Here is a 19,305-nt window from a genome sequence, read left to right on the forward strand (position 1 = left end):
AATTGGGCAGAAGAATTTCAAAAGCGGGAGTAATTCGAATTTTCACTTCTTGGTGTTGAAGCCGGAATTTGTCGCTTTTTACGCATCGTACTTCCATTTGATTAGATCGGCTTTTAGGGACACACGTGCCATGGGTAAAAAGGCAGCACGCATCCTGTTGTGTCCCAATCCTTGTTTAAAATTTGCACGCTCATGGCTTTGAGAGTTTTTCGGCTTATCGGGCGGCACAACTTTCCTCATAATCAACATCAAAAAGTACTCAAGTCAGCCCTCCTGTGTGCACATCGTGAGCAGCAGCTATTATTATGCCCGTTGGAACCGCCGTCCCCCGAAACCCATAATCAATATCAATGCGCTTAAAAAGGAAGGAATCAACGTGATGTTTTCCTTAAAAAAAGGTTGTCATCACAGCGCTCGCAACATCAGATACTGAGCATCAGCATCTGCGGCTTCTTGGATGAGTATGTTGATCAAAATTTGTTTTGTCACATCGATACGGCGTGACTTTTGACAGCCCTCCCAGCCCCTCATCACCATAACTCAAGCGATTTAAAGGCGGTTCAATAACCGACCCCTTGTGCTCTATCAGTTTTTCGCGACCAAGCCATCTTTGCCAACGAGGCCTAGAGTTTCCCAGACCAACGGTCCTGCATAATGACGACCAGGATTGGGGATTATTTTTTATGTATTTGCGGTGTTAGCAAGAAAGAAGGCGGGATGAATTCAAATTATGGAATTATAGTTCTTCAAAAACATTGTCGTTAAAATAAAAGGAGCGTTTTTTTTTTTAAATATTTAATATTCATTTCATTTTTGATACTTGTAATTAACCTTACAGGTAATGGGACAGGTAGATAACGAAATTTTAAGAAGTTCATAGCCGTCTTGTCTATTTTTTCGGTCTTTGTTATAAATACAAAATTTATAAATATATATACTTATGTCTCCTATTATTATTTTTAGCTGTTCATCTTGGTTGGTTGTTTTTTGTCCCGTAAAACGCGTTTAATGGCTGCCATTTTGTGTCTGCGATGTCGTTTGCTGGTTACCTCAAAAGTGATGACAACGAAAAATACTTTAGAGTGACGACTATTTAATACCCTTGATGCTTGATGTGGCTTGAATGCAATTATATCAGAATTTTCTAAAAATATTACATGCTAAATAAGTTATAACTACTAGTTGCTAAGAAAATTCCACAATTGTTGAAAAAAATGTAACTTTTAATTTAAAAAGCAATTTTGTTTCTTTTATACTTTATTTGTGTGAACAACACTGACTGCTTCTTTACTTGTTCCCGGGAACAGACATTTCCAGTTTCCGGGACAATAAGGACCGTTTTGGTCCATTAAAACGAGGGACTGATTTACAATGCAGCGCTTATTATTTGTAGCCCGCTTATTAAAGCTCCTTTTCTCGCACTATGGGGTAAATCACCATTGTCTGATATTCACTCATCTGGTTATAATATATCAAGTACCTGTAATCACAAAAGTATGTTTTAAAACAAGGATTACTATCTGCCAAGTAAGTGCATTTAACTATTACTTGCAAATTTAAATATTTTAAAATATAAAATTCTATTGGCGAAATTCCTGGTTCGTCCCACCGTGCACAGCTCAAGCCCCCCGTAAATATGAGCATAAAGAAGCGAGGCTGCCGAGCTATGGCATAGATATCAGGGCTGAAAAAGCGCGGAAAAGTCGGGGGAAAAGTCAGTGGAAAAGCTTATGCTCCTGCGGTGAATGTTCGCTGCTGCTTTGTAATGTTGTTAACTTTACGTGATGTTTTCCTTTCACCTGATATACTTTTGGCCGCCTTATTTGGCTTATTAAAATCTCACTTCATTTGTCGCGCACAGCGCCCTTCGCACAGTAATTACACCAAGCAATATGCCAAATATACATTTAGACAGTAGGGGGTCCCCAAATACTCCACAACCATTCAGTTTTACTTTTAACAATAGGTTTCATAGGTGTCTCATAGATACTGTGGCTCTACTGGCATACAATCCCAATTATATTATCTATATTGAATTTTCGTTGTCTGGGGAAACTAGCAAACTAATATCAGTATTCCAACTACCCACATGGGGTGTCCATTTTCAGAGAAAAAAACAAAAGCGGAAAACAGGAAAATATTACGAAAAGTAGCAAACAGAAGTGGACGCTCAAAAAGTAAAAATCATAATTCTTCACCCAGTTCCTTCTCGGCCCCATTTCCGTGGAAAATCCACAGCGGGGCTCTGCTGCCACATGACTAGAAACAAAGTTTGCGGCTGACTTTAAATTTAAAGCCCCCAACCCGGGAAAGCGAATGGAAACTGTGGGAAAAGGGGGCGGAGTCGGCACCGCCCCCTGGCCCGAAATGGCTGTCATATGCTAATTTCCATATGGTCAACCCTTTTGGAAGGCAACGACCCAACGAAAATTTTAATATTTTTCACCGAAGTTTTCGCCGGGCTTCAACTTTCCCAGTGCGTTTTCCACGCCGCCCCACCACCCGCCCATCCAGCCATCACCCCTTTTTCCGCTGCCTTTTGCAGGCTAATTGTATGCTAAACGGTTCAGGGCGATGGTGGGGAGTCGCCGTGGAAGTGGCGCTGAGAATCGGGGGCTTTCTGGGGATTTGGGGGCGCGGCTGGATGGTTTTAGCCAAAGTTTTTGTGGCACTTTTCGCAACTCGGCCAGACGAAAACCCGCCGAGGGACACATGAGACATTATTGCTCGGCGGGGGTGGGGAAAGGGGATTGGGGCGCACAACTTTGATGGCCCGAACTGCCCCTATCAACATGATAGGCGGGTAATGACTTTAATTGTTGTAGTCAAGTTAGAAGTGCTCATATCCCCAGAAAGCCCACCATCAAATATTAGGCAAATTTAAATGGCTTAAACAACATTCGAGTTGGGTTTGAAAGAGATTCACAGTTTCGGAAATACAATCCACAGTATAGAAAATGCTAAACTCAATTACGAAGACGTTACCAAGAAACGCTGAAATATGTGTACATTGAATCATAACCGCAGCATTGAATAAAATATAAATCACTTATGTTTTCCATTACAAACTAAAAAAGCGTTTTAAAAGTACAGCAAAAAGGGTTGAGCAAAAGGAAGCGCTGCACATTCGTGCCTGCAATTTCGAATGCAGCACCAAACGACAAGGATATTTTTCACTTTACTTCGCTGCCAACAAAATACAGGAGCAAGGCGAAAGGGACGAAAAGGACGAAAAGGAAAGCCACGTCTCTCACATGACAGCACTGGGCGGAAATTATATATGGAATTCAGGGCCATGGCCGAAGCCACTTGTTGGCCCCGGCCCAGGACTCCTGCCCTCGTCCTGTCGTCCTGCCGTCTGAGTCCTGGATTTCCGCCTGCGATGTTGCCAATGTTAATCGAAGTTGTGTGCAGGCGAAAAAATGTGTTCGGTTCGTGGCGCTATCTCACGTATTGGGGCAGACATAAAAACAAATTACATGTAACTGGGATGGGGAAGCGCTGCTTAAGCGGCTTTTATTTGCAAAAATTGTAAATGGCATTTGCCTCTGTCCCAGTCTCTCTGTCCCTGTCGCTCTGCCTCTGTTTCTCTCCCTCTCGCTGCCGCAGCGACCCTGCGTTGAGCCATTTCCGGTGTTATGCATTCCGCTTCCGGCCGGTCGAGCCAAAGTGCAGAAAAAGTTTATCAATATTGAAAAGTTTTCGCTTGTATTTACGGCTGTCTGCCCCAATGGTTTTCGTGGCATATATGGCTGGAGACATGCCCACAGCCGAATAGTAGTCATAACAATAAACCCGGTTCATAAATAAGTTATTAGTCAGTGTTCGGAGTCTCTTGAATGCGGGATTGGTCTATAAAAAAATACTTATAGACTAGAAAACTTCTTATAGCTCCATACGATTGCTTTGCAAATGTGAATTATAAGATAAAAACTTGCCTTAATGTTGATTAAGGGCTCTAATTTAAATTGGCAATTATGCTGCCATCTCAACTACTTGCATTTTAAATGTACGCATTAAACAACCCGTAAACCCCAATTAAATATTAATCTGTATTTAAGTAAGTTTTCAATAATTTTCCGTTTCGCTTGTGTCGCCAGCTTAAAATTCGCTTCATCATTTATTCATTATCTATGGGTCCTGCCGATGAACTTTCCTCCAAAATATATTCATTTATCCGAAGGGTTGTCTCTGTCTCCTGTTCCGCTCTTGTTTTGATGGAAACTTTAAACCCGACCCGAAACAAGAAGTTTCCCCACCAAGAACAGATTTGTAACTCAACTCTTGGAGTCGGGTGAAAGCACCTTTCACTCGCCCAACATCCGCCACTTTGGCAAATGGGAGTTCGTTTTATTTGATTTGATGGTCACATTGCGTGACAGTAATTACAAAATAAATGCAAACATCTGCACCAGATCACAGGCGAAGTCACGGAAGAAAGTGTTTCTGTTTTCCTAAGGGATGAGTGCTGCATATGTGGCCCGGCTGGGGGAGTGGGTGAGTTTCGGGTTGAGGGTGGATGGTTTACGGTGTATGGTGGTTTCTCCCATTGTTATTGTTGGTAATTTGAGTGGCGATGCACACACTAGCACTTTCCTTTGATGGATTGGCCTGCCCAGATGCAGTTGGATAAACAGAGGATGGCGGAAATGTATTCGATTACATGTGTAAGTTGCGCTTAAGTTTTTTCCATTTTCCCTCTGTGTGACAAATTTTCGACAACAGCTGAGACCAATTGCCCTGCCCGGCCACCCTCGTAGTTTTCCACCTTTTCAACTTTCTCGCTCTATCAATCAACGGGAAGAAGAGCAATCATAAAACTGCCATTAAGCTAAAGACGAGCTCTATCATAAATCTCAATCGGTAATCTTTGGGTAAACACTCGAAACTTGCATCGTGCACCCTAACCCCAACCTAACCAACCTGTCCTTGGGCGACTGTCCTCCCCCGATGCGTCGGATATTTACGGTATTAACATATTGTTTACTTTCTTCTTTATCTATGAGTGCAGCAGTGGCTGCCAATGCCCCGGCCCTTATTGATTTTGCAATTTATCACACGAACTTTTTGTTCTTCAGCGGAAACGGAAATGGCGCAAAAAAGTGGTCACGGCTAATGGCATCATAACCGTACATAAAATATTAATGGATAGAAAACCCTCCCTCTCTATTTCCATACCATAAATGTAATTGTTTCGGTTAGGTGAGTACATATATTTTTTTTCAATTTTTAGAAGAGCTGGAAAATAAAGAAACGTTTATTTTGTTTTCCACTCTAATGAATATCTAACTCAAATGTTGCTAGTCTGGCAAACCGAAAAACGTGTTAATCTCAGCCAACTTCACTTCAATGCATGCTGATAGTCAAGCAAAAAAAAAAAAAGGAAAATCGCAAATGAAAAGTGAATGAAATCTGATTATTACTCTCGTTTATTTTAAGCATTTTTATGTACACTTATAAATATAGCTACGCAAATGCAGAAGAGGTGAGTAAAATCAATCGGTATCCTTTCGGCAAGGGCCACTCATTCAAGTGTTTTTCGAGGCGCCCAATAAAGGACTCTCGAACAAGCCTGCCCCCACCACCGCTCTGAATGGCACTCCAAAGCCCCAAGAAAAACCAACACGAACAACACTGCGAGATTCAAAGTTTGCACTCGAAGTGCGTGTGAGGGAAATCGTGCGAGTGTTTGAGTGAGTGAAGTGCATGTATCGGACATTTTGATTAGCTTTGTGACTGGACGTCTGCCGGAAATGGAAATACATACAACAAAGGGGGAGAGTAGCTGCCGGCGGGTAGGTATATTAGTGCCCCAAAATCATTACTTGCCAAATGAATAATCCGAAATTATTACCCTACAATATGCTGCGATTTGGGTGGAAAATTGCACGAGCTAATATGAATCAAGTTTCATAACTGGAAAATCCATCACCGAATATAAATTCAACTTAGTTTCACTCAGTCAAAGTAGGCCGGAAGCGGACCGGAAATGGTTACGCCTCATCCATCGCAGCTAGGGCTGTTCGAGAGCCTACATACCAAAATCGAAATCACACTGTTCGACTTATGAAGGGTCCTCGACAGCAGGTGGATTAGGAGCGGTGTTCGGGTTCTGATACGACAGGTGCCAGATGCCTCCATGCAACTCATGGCTCCTTCGCCCAGCCAGCTAAACAACCAACCAGCCAGCTGATTCTGACTCCGGCTCAAGTTTGGCATGAAACAACAATAAATATCGCACCACACACTGAGCCCCTCCAAGCCCTACCTCCCTGCCCCACCACCACAAACACACACCCACCCACACACTCACATCCACATGAATACCACACACACGACGCAAATTGCTTAGCATACTTTACGGCTTCAATTGGCAATTGGCAGCCTTTGAATTTTGTTTTTCCCCACCCACCCCATCACCCCACACCTTTTCCCTTTCCGCTCACATGCCGCAGGCAAGGGGCTTTTGACACGAGCTGGTTGACGGCTTAAGGGGGCTGGGTGTTGGGTGTTGTGGACAATGGTGGTTGGGGGACGGCCCTAAGAACGCCGCCTGCCTGTCAGCTGACAAGTTGGCAACTTCTGTTGTTGTTGTCGGTTCTGTGGAATTCCCCTTTTTTTTGCTAGGCGCACTCAGAAAAATTTGAAGCAAAAAATTTGGCATACAAATTGACAGGGGAACCTAGCGCAATGGATCTAACTAGTATCTAGTTAAACTTCTAACATCGTAAAACATCATAGAATAGAAAGAAAGGCATGGACTTTAAAGCGGGCAAAGGACATAAGAATCTTTATAATCTTAGAAATTCAATACAAAGATACTTTCAAATATGTCCAATATGTCATAGTCAAAAACTTTATAATTGTTTCTATGAAATTTTCTTGTATTTTAAGCAGGAATTTTGGTCATGAGCCCATAGTGCGACTGAATGTGCAACGCTGAGAAATATTTTGGTAGTCGAGTTGGCCCGCTGCGAGTTCCTTCGACCTTTTCAATCGACTTTCAACAGCTTATGACACCCTGCCTTATTATGACCGTCATGGCTGTCAAGATGGGAACCCGTTCCTCAGACGCTGTCTAATATCTTCATTAAGCCGGAGCGCTCGGCTTGTACCTTCCGTTCCAGCTCCACCTTACCCCAGTCTTACGCAGTCTCTATTTGTTTTTCCTGAAACCTCTCACCCCGCATTCGCACCTGAGCTCTTTTTTGACAGGCCAGACAGTTCAGGTGTAAAATAGTTTGCCACGTCAGGCGGCTGCGTTTTTGGCCGCCTATCTCTGTCTCCGCTTTCTCCGCTTATTGATTTTCCACCTTCACAAATGTCAGGACAATCACTCTGACGTCTTGACTTTGCACCTCAAACGCCCGCCAACGGTCAGTTGTATTGGAAAACAAAGGGCATGAATCTTTTCAGTTTTTCCCGCTTTTCCAGTGCTTCGTCCCACGCGAATTTTGCGCCAAGTCATTGATTTTTGAGAAAAGATGAGTTCTCAAATCCTTTCTCGTTTCACAAATCATTTTGTCTAATTGCTTTGGATTTCTCAGTAATACTCGAGACGGCCCGCCGTGACCTATTCTTGAACTGGCAAGGTCAATCGACATCTTATAGATTTATATCGTAGGCTTCACGTTTGATCCTATAATTGTGGTAACAAAGTGTAGTTTCCTACGGTTTTCATTCTTTTCAATAAACACAGAATCATATGATTTTAATGTTTAGCTCTTTAATTCACCTGATTTGATATGATTTTTTCTTTAAAAAAGCAATCGCTTAAGATGCGCAAGCTTATTCCCAATTGGCCAAGTCTGGTTGACAAAAGTTAAGTGCTCATTTTCCAATGCGCTGCTATCAACAGTTTGATAACTTTGCAGACATTAAATCTTTCACGGTTTGCAAAGCGTGAAAAGAAAAGCAAACAGCTGTAGGGAAAAACTTGTGATAAGAACTCTGGGCTCATGCTCGACATCAATCTGTTTTCCCCCTTCTGCATTAAGTCAACAATTTGATATGCATTTTGTTTTGTTGCGGCAAACACATTGCTCCTCTGTCTTAGTGGGTTTTGGAATTTTCAAAGTTGCCTTAAGCCCCCGTGCTGCAACTTCTGACAGCCGGTGATTGAATGTTTGGCAACGACATCGGGGATTAACTCGGCAGTTATCCTTATCAGCAGTCCGATGCCACCGGGGCCATCCAGACGCTCGTTGGCCAGACTTGGCCCTAATTGAAGTGGCAACTTGCTTTAAACTAATTCCCGGGGAAACACGCTTCAGTCATATGTTTGTTCTGAAAGTGTGCCCGTGCAGATAAAAGTTATAAGATGAATTTGTTATTGATTAATGTCCAAATTGCATAGACTTGCCAGTTTCTTGTGCATAATCCCTAAACGCAAATTATGCACAAGTGTGTATTTTATTTACTTAATTTTGATGCATGTTTGGTGTCACATTTCTTAGGGATTTTAGTTAGATTGACTATGCAGAGAAATTATAAAGTTTAAATATTACGTCGTTGTTGCACAAAAATGTTGTAAAATCCAAAAACATTTAACTGCAATTGAAATAGTAAAATTAAACCAAAGTAGGTTTTCTATTTTAGAGACTTTGCCTTGAGCTCTTGTGTATTTTTGTAATACATTTTACTTTATATAAAACGTAGCTATTGATTTTTATGATTAATAAATGGACTAGTATCCAACCAAATAGAGAAATTTGGAATCGAGTGCAATATTTAAAGATGCAAATGCACATAAGCCTATAGGGTTTTAAATTTCACTGTGTTTGAATAAAATGTCATAAACAGCAGCTCACTTAATTAAATATTGGTTACTTGCATCTTTTGATATATATGATATTTAGTTTTATCTCTTAATTGCCTTTGTTCACTGTTTTTTTTTTAATGCAAGAAAGTTTCCTCGAAAACGATACAATATAGAATTTTCAATGCTTTTAATGATATCATTTCTCCCTTACTCGAGTTATGAATATTGTAAAGGTAGAAAAAAAAACTCCATTACTATATTGGTTAATGAAAGTTGAATACATTTCGCGGTGACATGTTGCTTTACTTTGTTAAAACTTAACAAAAAAAAAAGTTGCATTCGATTCCGTTCAGGATAGTTAATTTTTTCGATAGCCCATTTTAATTTTTTCCATAATAACTCTTTTGCGGGCCGAAAACTTTTGTAGTTGTTTACATGACCCCCATCCCCCCCGCGGAGTTCAGCTGTTAGGATCCACAGCTCGTTATTTACCTTATGTAAATGTAAATGCTTATCAACAGGCAGCCGCTCTCCGTCTTATACGCCGAAACAACGAGAGCCGAAGAGAGCGCAGCTCGCTCTTAAATCGCAGAAATCTCTGCTACAGTTCAAGTTAATACAAAGTAACGTTGAGTTTGTTTTGTTTGTGTGGGCGGGCTGGGCGGTGAAAGGTGAAGCAGGTCCAGAAATGTAATCAATAATTTTAAATATTTAATGCGCTAGCGAGAGAGTTTTTCCAGGAAAGCTGTGAAAAGAGATATTTTCTTTTTTAAAACTATCTCAACAAAAGTGTTCAGTTTTAGATTTAGTTTTGCATCTGAAACTATTTACCTTTATTTGTATTTACAAGCCAGAATTATGGACTCACCTGTGCCAGCAACAACTCACCTCCCCCGCACACCAACTACTCATACTTTGCTCCACAAGCAAATGGGATCCACATGCGAGCGAGTTTGCGCTAACGTCGAAAGAGAGTGGCGCTTTTTTCGCCTACTCTTGCTCTTACTCTTTATGACGGCAGGAAACGTCGCGCAAGGAAATCGCAAATGTTTCCTCTTTCGAGTGCGTGTGTGTGGTGTCCTCGGTGCTGTTTCGTCTGTGTGCGAGTGGATGACATTGTGGCGCTCGTTGAGGCAGCTCCAGTTGACGGGCCAGTAGTCGTTGCGAAACTTTTGCTGGAGCAACGCGTCGGACAACTGGCGGTGTTGTACCTATCGTTATCGGTCATCGTTAATCGATTGTCGGCAATCGACTATCGATTATATTATCGTTATCGGTTATCGCGTGTGTCGACCTTGGTGGTAATTAGTGTTAACGGTAACTTAACCATGTGCAACGTCAACAAGCGAACATTGGATCATCCGCAGGAATCCAAAGGCCTCCGAATGCCCAGGTGAGCCCGTATGCTTTTCCACCCAGTTTTGCCACCCGGGTGAACCGCTAGCCACCCCGAAAATTAACCTCGTTTGGCTTGAATGCAGTTAAACGACGTCTAATGTCGATTTAATTATGTGAAAATAAAAGTTATGATTTCGTTTTTCGGCTTTTAGCTCATCTTAATGGGGCGATTAACGGTAATTCGCGTGGTCGGGACGAATCCAATAAAAAGTTTAAGAAGTAATTGAAACTAATTAAAACTATGCTCACCGAAATATGCACCTAATATTTGCTAACAGCTTTATGATGCCATTAAAGACCGGCCAAAATTTGAGGGGGAAAAGTTGGCGGCCAATCAAATTTGAGTGCTCCAACTTAAAATTAAATTATTTTGCTCTACTTTAACTTGCATAACTCAAGCCACTAATTGCTCATGCTGCTCTTAACAACACAATTTCAAATGGAGCTCATAAACTAAATAATAAGTATTTTGCAGTGCCTGCAAATTCGACTTAACTTCTTACATGCCAAACGGCCATAATTATTGTGATTGTTAAAACGAACTAATGGATTGATTCGAGCTATTCACAGCTCAATAGTTGCGGTTTATGGGGCCTTGAAGTTATGATAATGAAATGTCTGATTAAGTGACAGTTACAAAGCGCTCAGTTCGGACAACAAAAGGTAGCAAACTGTTTTAGCGCCTGAAAAACCCGCAGGCATTAAGATACCAGCTCAGATAGGCGGAGAGGTGATCGTGGGAACGAACTTTGACCCCTGCCAGTGCATTCGCTTTTAATTAAATGGGAGAGTGGACAGTGGAGGCCAAAAGTGACTTTTGAAATGGTCAGGCAGATAAAAGTGCAATAACTATAAAGCGGGGGTGGCGCAAACGCTATCGGCAGTCGGATCCTGGGGGTCGTGGACTGGGCGAACCCAAACACGCACAAATTTGTTAAGCGGGTCACGTAGTTCGGGAAATCCCATGCCATCCCAGCCAGCCCCTCTGGGTGTTGTCATCAACACGAAAATAAAAATAGAAAATTAAACTTGAAACGCGCAAAATGGCTACAAATGCTCTTGCTCTGCGCTGTGAAAATCGATTTCAATAAACTTTAATTCGTTTTCGTTTTCCCCACTGAAGTCATCGGATGTGGAAACCTTGAAAATGACGCAACAAATTAAATGCTAATAATTTAAAACAATTGCCGACTCAAAATGCCAAGTAAAAGCAACCTTAAAAAGCGACCAGAGCGAGATAGCGTTTTGTTTATGGCTTTTAAATCTAATTAAATTCCCATAAAGACCGCGAGCGATATCAAAAAACAGCGCTCCACGTAGAGTAAATAAATAAAAACAAAAAAAATGATTTTAAACTTCAAACGGGCTCAACGACTACCAAGCCCCGCAAATAATTGAAAAAGACAACTAGGGGGCGGAAAATGCAAAACGGCGATGGGCAACAAAGGGTTAATGTGCTGCAGTAAGTGCGTGTGACAGTCCGCGAGGGCAAACTAAAAAGGGGTTGATGTTAATTGCACTAATGACCTGCATTTTGAGTTTGAACAGAGATTCATAATTTAGCCAAATGATTCGTCGAACAGAAGGTGGGAACTCAACCACCGGAATTGTGTCGCATCGAAGCACGCAAAATGCAAAAGCAAAGCCCTGCCTTAAACCTGTTCAATATTATTCACCGACCCACTCATCGTTTGGCGAATTATTCACCATTTGAGAGCGGAATCGCCGTCCACAGACTTCAAGTTAACAACTTTTGTCCAAGTTTCAGTAGCAAATTTTAACCCATATATTCCAGTCCGTGTGAACTTCATGATCCTGAAAACCTGATACAGATGCCTATTATATCTATCACTTATTATATGTAAGGTACAGCTAGCGTTTAAGAACGAGTATCTTATAGTTGAGTTCGATGTACCTTTCTTGGCTTAAATCGAAATTATATTTCAATGCCGTCCACAAGTGGCCTACATGCCAAAAAATACCTGTCTTGAATTACCCGTTATACACTCAATATGAAAATTTATCAAATTGAGTCTAAAGCTGCGCAATCTACACTTGAGATCAGTATCTACCGGCAAGTAAAATAGCTACATATAATGTTCTAATGATAAGATCCGTAATACGAGACATATGGGGTCTCATATAAACCATATAATGACTCGTCGTAATCAGGTGGCGTCAATCGGACCTCTAAATGGTTTGAGATCATTATTCACACGCTCAGAACAACAAAACTGGTGTCATTCAACCTCGGGGCCGCTTGTTTAGTGAACATCATTTTGAAAAAAGCAGCTTTATAAGAACTGTGCGTCGGGTCAGTGGGTGGTTGGGCGGTGGGAGGTGGTCGGTGCGTTGGGAGGAGGGCCCCATATTCGTGAAAAGCTCAGAACGGAGGCGATGGCGCAAGCTCACTGCATGTTTGATGGCCTGGCATGTATATAACAAGTAAATTGCGCTAAATTTCTCTCAGTATCAGTCCGCGAGCGAGGCAAATGCGAAGATGTCAGCGATCACCATACGCGCCATGACAGTTGGGGATTACGAGGAGGTCGAGGCCTTTCTCGCAGTGCATTTCTTCAAGCAGGAGCCGCTGATGCTGATCCCCCAGGAGGATCCCAAGCAGAGCGAAGTGTCTCCTGCGGAGACTGAGCTCCATCGTGCGCTCATACCCCAGGATCTTTCTCTGGTGGCCGTCGACGGGCAGCGCATTGTCGGCCTGGTTCTGGCCGGTGAACTGGTGCCCGAGGATCTGGAGAGGGAGTACCAGGAGGCGGAGCAGAAGGAGATCACGTGCCTGCTGGACAAGATACACAAGTTTCTGGCCGGGATCGAGCTGCAGGCTAACATATTCAAGCACTACGGAGTGGATCGGGCGCTGTACCTCTACATGCTCGGTGTGGACACCTCCATTCGGCGCCAGAGAGTGGGCACCCGCCTGGTGGAGGCCACAATTGAGCTGGGTCGCCAGCGGGGATTCCCCGTCGTCACATCTACCTGCAGCAACCTGAACTCCAAACGCCTTATGACCGCCCTGAACATGGAGTGCATACTCACGAAGGATTACGCGGACTACAAGGACGAGCACGGGGAGATCGTCCTGCGGGCATCCGAGCCACACACCTCCGCCAGTGTCGTGGCCATACGGCTGTAAGAGTGGGAAAGTTACCAAAGAATATGGAACCACGGCTAAGTTATAAGCTCATGGCAACAGGTATTTGTTGATAGTCAATATAGGGAGGGGGAGTTGTAAGAAACTGAACCGATTTGCATAGATAAGAAAGCTCGGTTTATTTGTAGGCATTGTAATCAACTTCGCATTGTTTTCAGTTCAAGTATATAGGAAATCAAACTATAATCATAAGTGTTTGTTGTTGACTTCTAGGGTGTTGCAAAATAAATAAGTACGCATGCAGTTAACCGGGTATTTCCCAGCACTGTCCCGTCGGATCGTAACTCTTCCACATAAATCACTTGGAAAATCTGTCCGATTTGTCTATTTTAAGTGTAGGATAAGAAATCCTGCGATTTGCTTTTGCCCAACATGAGCAGTTAAAGTCGTAAACGAGGACAGCCACTTCTTCCCCGTCGAGTGGCACATCCCACGAACTTTGCCCTCCCATTAGCTCGGCCTTGCTGCGGACCCGCTTCATCGTATTTCATCTTCGTCGTCCATTAAAGGGACGTAGCACTGTTGTCGGCACTGCGGTTGCCCTGCTCTCATTTTTCCGCATTCGCACTAAAACTAATTGTTGTTTTATTGTGTTTGTAATCCAATCCACTGGCGAAACGCTAGCCACATGCGATGCAGGCGCAAACCATACATACATATATATATATATCAGATACACATGGGCTAGGGATTACTCCCCATCTTCGTCTTATCTGTGATTATATATAAAACATATGATTGTGTAACATGTGCGTTGTTTTGGTTTCGATTGGCCGCGAAGGCTGAGCAGAATTATGTATCTCACACTTGGCTACCTTGAGCAGAAAGCTTTCTTTTCACGCTAACCGAGAAGCTTTTCTGATTCTCCTCTGGTCGGAAGAACATAGAAGCTGTGACAGTTCTCCCAGATACTTTTTTTTATGCTGCCGAGTTCACTCGATGAAGGCTTGTCGGAATAGCTGGAGGTAGTTAGTAACTTGAAGGATTAGCATTCGGTACATAAAATTTGTCGAAAACATAAAAATTCATTTTTGAGTAAGCTGGTGAGGCTGGAAGTGCAACAGAATATTTTGGAATGTAAATGGAGTCGAGGGACTGGGAATCGATTGGAATGGGTCCTTTGGGTGGCCAGACAAAGTCCTGTCTGGTTGAAAATTCAGCAAACAGACCAAAAACCAACGTAATTTACATGTCTGCAGGATAAGTTCGACAAGAATCGAGCAGGAGGGGCAAATCTGAGGAAAGTCAGAGGGATTTTTACTACCGCTTGGCCTGAACAGTCTGTTTGCCATGTTTCGCCAGACTGGTAACAGTTGTTGCTGACCCCTAACCCCCAAATAGAAAAACTCGATTGGAGATAAAAGCGAACAGTCTCAAATTGCTTAATCAACACCGAAGGTTATAATGTGGAGCAATCGATTAGATGACCATAGCAGCCCTTTAGCCAAATTCTCGCAGGCTCAAGTTTTAAATAAAAATGCTTGAAAAAATGTTGCTAACAAAGTCGCCAGCATAATGCAGCAAAATTGCCTAAAAAGAAAGCCGCTGGCATGGAAAAACATTTTAACATCCACATCCCGCAGTGGAGGGCAGTGAAGCCATCCATGTTGGCCCGGCATATTTGCAAACCGCCACAGTTTTAGGTGCACTGAAATTTCTCCAAATATTTGCGCAAGTGAATTTTTGATTTATGCCAGCAAAGCGTGACCTAAAAATTTTTTCATAGTCAGCCAAACTAATTAAAAGTGAAAAGTTGACATTTTCTAGTTGAATTTTTGATTTATGGCGCGAACTTCCCAACCGCAGCGAAAAATTTAATGAAAATTCAATCAAAGTTTGCGGCACTCTCCGTGAGTTCGGGTTATTTTGCGGCACGGAAAACTTGCAACATATGGCTGCCCAGTCTCCCAGCTTCCCGCTTGCCCAGCTGCCCTGCATGACCCGACCTCCGTCGGTTTTGTTATTGTTTAAGTGACCCTAATGAAGATTAATTTAGAACAAGTGCTACACTCACTGCGTGAGCGTTTGTGCAGCCGATCGTCTATTTTAATGTTGAAAAAAAAAAAAAACAGAAAAATCTCGCTCATATGACACACCAAATAAGATATTGTATGCAACGACCTAAAGCACAATACAAGATTTTTGAACCAACAAAAGATTTTCAAATTGTTTCCTATCTCATTCTTTAAATCAGGGTCTCTTGATTTTATCTGAAGAAAATTAATTGATTAAGCAATTTCCATAGGCAACTCCGTGGGGAGCATATATATATTATTTTTTTTTAATCGAGGGGACTATCCCAATTCATGCTTTCTTAATTAATGAAAAATATACTCAGCAAACGGTTATGCCCATGCATAATTAAATTATTCTGAAATATTTCAGTGAGCGGCAGATACCGATTTCGATTTCGATTCCGAATAGATTTAACTGCCTACACAAAGTGTAACAAGTTTAACGAATTCAAACTAAGTAGTTTCAATTCGGCTCGTTTATCTGATTTTCCTGAAGTGGTCAGTCTGCATCCACATAATTTTTACCCAACCTGTGAATATTTTTTTACAAATTCACTCTGCATGGGGGGTCTAACATTTTCATCAAAAAGTAAACTGAATCGCATGAATATTCAAGTTTTATTTATAAAGTTCAATACAATCATGTTGTGTTGCATTTTTCGTATAAGATGATGAAGAAATAAATAGTTCATACAAGATATGAAACATCTTAAATCTTAAAACAGGGTACACAAAATTTTAGCACCTACATAAATTTTGGACTAAAAACACACAACTATCAGGAACGAAGCATGTCGAACTGCTTGTAAGCTTTAAAACCGATTTAAAAATTAAAGAAAAAAACACAAGAGAGAGACGAAAGGGAAACCGCAGTAAAAAATATTAATAAACCGAACTGATTTATGTGTCTGCTGCAGTGCGGTTCAGACGCGACCACTTGAAAAACTTGGCTCAACCTATCGCCAATCGGATTCATGGTCTAACCACTATTTGTAGCGGTTTTCGTTATCCTGAGCCCTTCATCTGCACCCATATGTGGGTCCTAGGTCCTGGCCACGATTATCGCTGCTACGATCGGCGCCTGCGCAACAGGTATGGCCAGCAGAAAGTGGCCAAAACGGCTGGTTCTGCAACTTTGTGCCATTGGGAGTATCGATCTTGGGCAGCGGGCGTGTGCATGACAAATGCCTTCTGATTTATTGACGTACTGAGTACCTCTCTGCCTGTGTGTCGGCCTTGGTCACGTTCTTTGTCGTCGTCGGTCGACTTCAAAGGGCCGCACCGCCACCTGCTGGTTAATAATAGAGGTACCATATTGTGGGCATGTTAGTGGAAGGGGTTATGGATGCACAGCGCTGGAAAAACGAGAATAAACGATATAAATAGTCGAGGAAACTAAAATCACTATCGCTTTCTTCACTGGCCTGTTTTAAAGTTAAATATTTAAGATAATTCGCTGCAGAGATATTGAAATCTTCGTGGATTCGCAAAAAAACTATTGCATCTCACTTTTTTGTGACATTGCCATTTTAGTATCTATTTGTATTCTTTTTTCGTCTAATATTGTGTCACTTTTTGTAAGCTAACACATTTTTTGTATCTCTATCTTAAGCTGTTACACTTAGCACTCAATCAAGAGTTTATCGATCACACAAATCATATTGGAATGTTCTTAGTGAAATTGCCACACAGAAATCACAGAATGAGGAACACGAAAGCAAGCAACAAATTTTTAGAAACGATAAATTATTATGAAGCATAGAAAACTGGGATGAAAAATTAAGTTGGCGTGAATGCAAGTCATTTGTTATATTTAGTAGATGGCATTAGAGATTCCAGTGAGTGGTTGTCGCGTTTTATATGACTGTTTAGTGGCTAGTCGATGACCTCAAGCCATTCGCGTGTTTCGTCACTACGTGAACCGCCCATTCACCGCCCATTTATTCTTACTGAAGAAATAAATAAATAAATAACAAGCAGCATAACATAACATAACACAGCAGAATAACATATTCGAAAACAGTAGGAATGTGAATTTTAATATTTTCAAAAATTTTTGTTTCATTTTAAGTACTTTTCCAAATGTGCTTAAAATTAGCTGGGGCAAAATTCGCGGCTCTTGGAAATGCTAATCATTCTGCAAATTAACATCCCGCCTACGGGAGCACTGAGTTCGTTCGAGTTCGCTCCACCATAATATATGAAAACTTTCTAACCTCAGACAGACACACCCGCATGAGCAGAAATGGAGGCACAAGCGCAGACACCCGATTACCGCGCCGAAAACGAGGAAACAAAATGGAAAGGACCCGGCTCCTCGCTCCGGCGTGGTCATATCCTTTTTCCCTGGCTTTGTGCACGAAATGGCAGAAACGGGATTTTCAAACATATCGCATATACAAAATGCAAACATGTCTGGCAAACACAAATCCCATAAATGTTTTGTGCCCCCCACCCAACGACTACCACGAAGGGAAGTTAGAGGGTTTGCTGTGATGGGTGTACGGTAGTGATAAAAACTTGCAAAAAATATTTTCATATGTGAAAATGTGTAAAGTATAAAAGTTGTTTTCTACCGTTTGTGGCTGCTGCTGGCGCTAGCTGCTGGCTTTCAGGGCTGATTCTTCGGCGTTGTTTTGCCTGCTATTTTCCAGTTTGTTTTTTGCTTAGTGTGTTTTGCCACACTCCTGGCCGCTTTTTTGCACTCCTCTGTTTGCACTATGTGAGCATCAGGTGCTGTGGCAAAAGAAATTACAACAAATCCATTTGTAAAATTGCAAACCGAGACCGAGGCACCTCCTCCGCTTATCCCGTTGCCTTTGATGGTCTTTTCGGGTTTCTTTTTCGGCCAGTGGATGGCAATGACTGGCTTTCCTGCAGGATGACAGCCCGCTGCTATGAATGCTGTTTTGGGAGCAGTTTCTGGTGGCTAAAAAACTCGGTCCCTAATATAATTTTATTACGGCTCTACCATGTAACGAAAGTATTACCATTAATTGCGAAAAGTACTGGCGAGGGAGTTTTATTTATTTATCTGTTAGTTAGTCAAAGATTTTGATAGTATTTTTCCTAGCCACTGACAGCAGTGGATTTATTTCGATCTGTCACTGGGATCTCACTTCTGCCCTTCACCTCAGCACAGTAACCAATTAGAGGAGCAGGTACATCCCTTCTCGTCCAGCTGGCCCCTGTCATTATGGACTCAAAAATCAAGACAGGAGCTACTCACTCGCTGCCTGTCATTTGCCTGTGCCAACATTCATCTTACTAAAGTTTGCACAGGCTCCTCCAAATCGCACTACCCACAAAGCTCTTCTGCCAGAGAAGTCCCCAGACTCGATCCCAGTGCCGGGACATTCGTCAATTTGTTGGTAAAAAGCAGCCAAAGTAAAAGCTGAGGTAGCAGCATCGAATCATCAGTGCAGCGTCTCGAACACCAGATACTCCTTACTGAACTCAACAGTTCGGCATTCAAAATCAAGTAACTATGAGCTTATAAAATCTTATATCAGTTGGAATTTTTTTTTTGCAGTCCTGTCTTGTGTGGATGTTGCTCAAAATACCATTTAGAGGGTAACAATTTTTTCGTACATTCCAAATCTAATATACTGCAAGTACTCGTGCTCGTACCTGGAAAAGAGGAGGGAAAAAATTGAAATGAACATTTTTCGAGCTACTCTGGATGCAACGGCAGCTTGGATATAAATTTTCAGCAGTGCCCCTGCCTTGCAGTCCCGAGTCCGTCCAACCCATCGCTCGGGTTGCTACACCCCATTTTGCTCCTGGTCAGCAAACTACACACGTCAAATTTCAAACAAGTTCGCCTGCCGCAGGACATGCAACAAACGGCCAACTTCCAGACACAGGTAGCCGGAAAAAATGCTGCCAACAAAATGTAGGAGCCATGTTGCCAGACTCCGGCGGAATTTGTGCCGTAGAGGGGAGCAGGAGCTGGATAGCTG

At 42.2% G+C, this 19,305-nt stretch overlaps 2 protein-coding genes and 1 long non-coding RNA gene across 3 annotated transcripts in view; 2 read left to right on the plus strand and 1 right to left on the minus strand.

The window, feature by feature from the left end:
* Positions 1 to 1,342: 1,342 nt before the first annotated feature.
* Positions 1,343 to 9,931, minus strand: LOC116800983. The gene is made up of 3 exons (XR_004361701.1): positions 9,630 to 9,931; positions 9,254 to 9,506; positions 1,343 to 1,480 (listed from the first exon to the last, which is right to left on the minus strand). It is a non-coding gene; the product is annotated as an uncharacterized LOC116800983 (long non-coding RNA).
* Positions 9,932 to 9,940: 9 nt separating this feature from the next.
* Positions 9,941 to 19,305, plus strand: part of LOC6613605 (discoidin domain-containing receptor 2) — a 69,893-nt gene continuing 60,528 nt past the window's right edge. The window contains exon 1 of the mRNA XM_032717935.1: positions 9,941 to 10,154. The gene's annotated coding sequence lies outside the window, so the exon portion shown is untranslated. The remainder of the gene's footprint in view (positions 10,155 to 19,305) is intronic.
* Positions 12,532 to 13,612, plus strand: LOC6613603. Its single transcript, XM_002038037.2, has one exon. It carries the CDS (start codon positions 12,660 to 12,662, stop codon positions 13,308 to 13,310), a length of 651 nt encoding a protein of 216 aa, XP_002038073.1. The 5' UTR covers positions 12,532 to 12,659; the 3' UTR covers positions 13,311 to 13,612.

The sequence above is a fragment of the Drosophila sechellia genome, chromosome 2L (assembly GCF_004382195.2).
Source record: "Drosophila sechellia strain sech25 chromosome 2L, ASM438219v1, whole genome shotgun sequence".
NCBI classification, from domain to species: domain Eukaryota; kingdom Metazoa; phylum Arthropoda; class Insecta; order Diptera; family Drosophilidae; genus Drosophila; species Drosophila sechellia.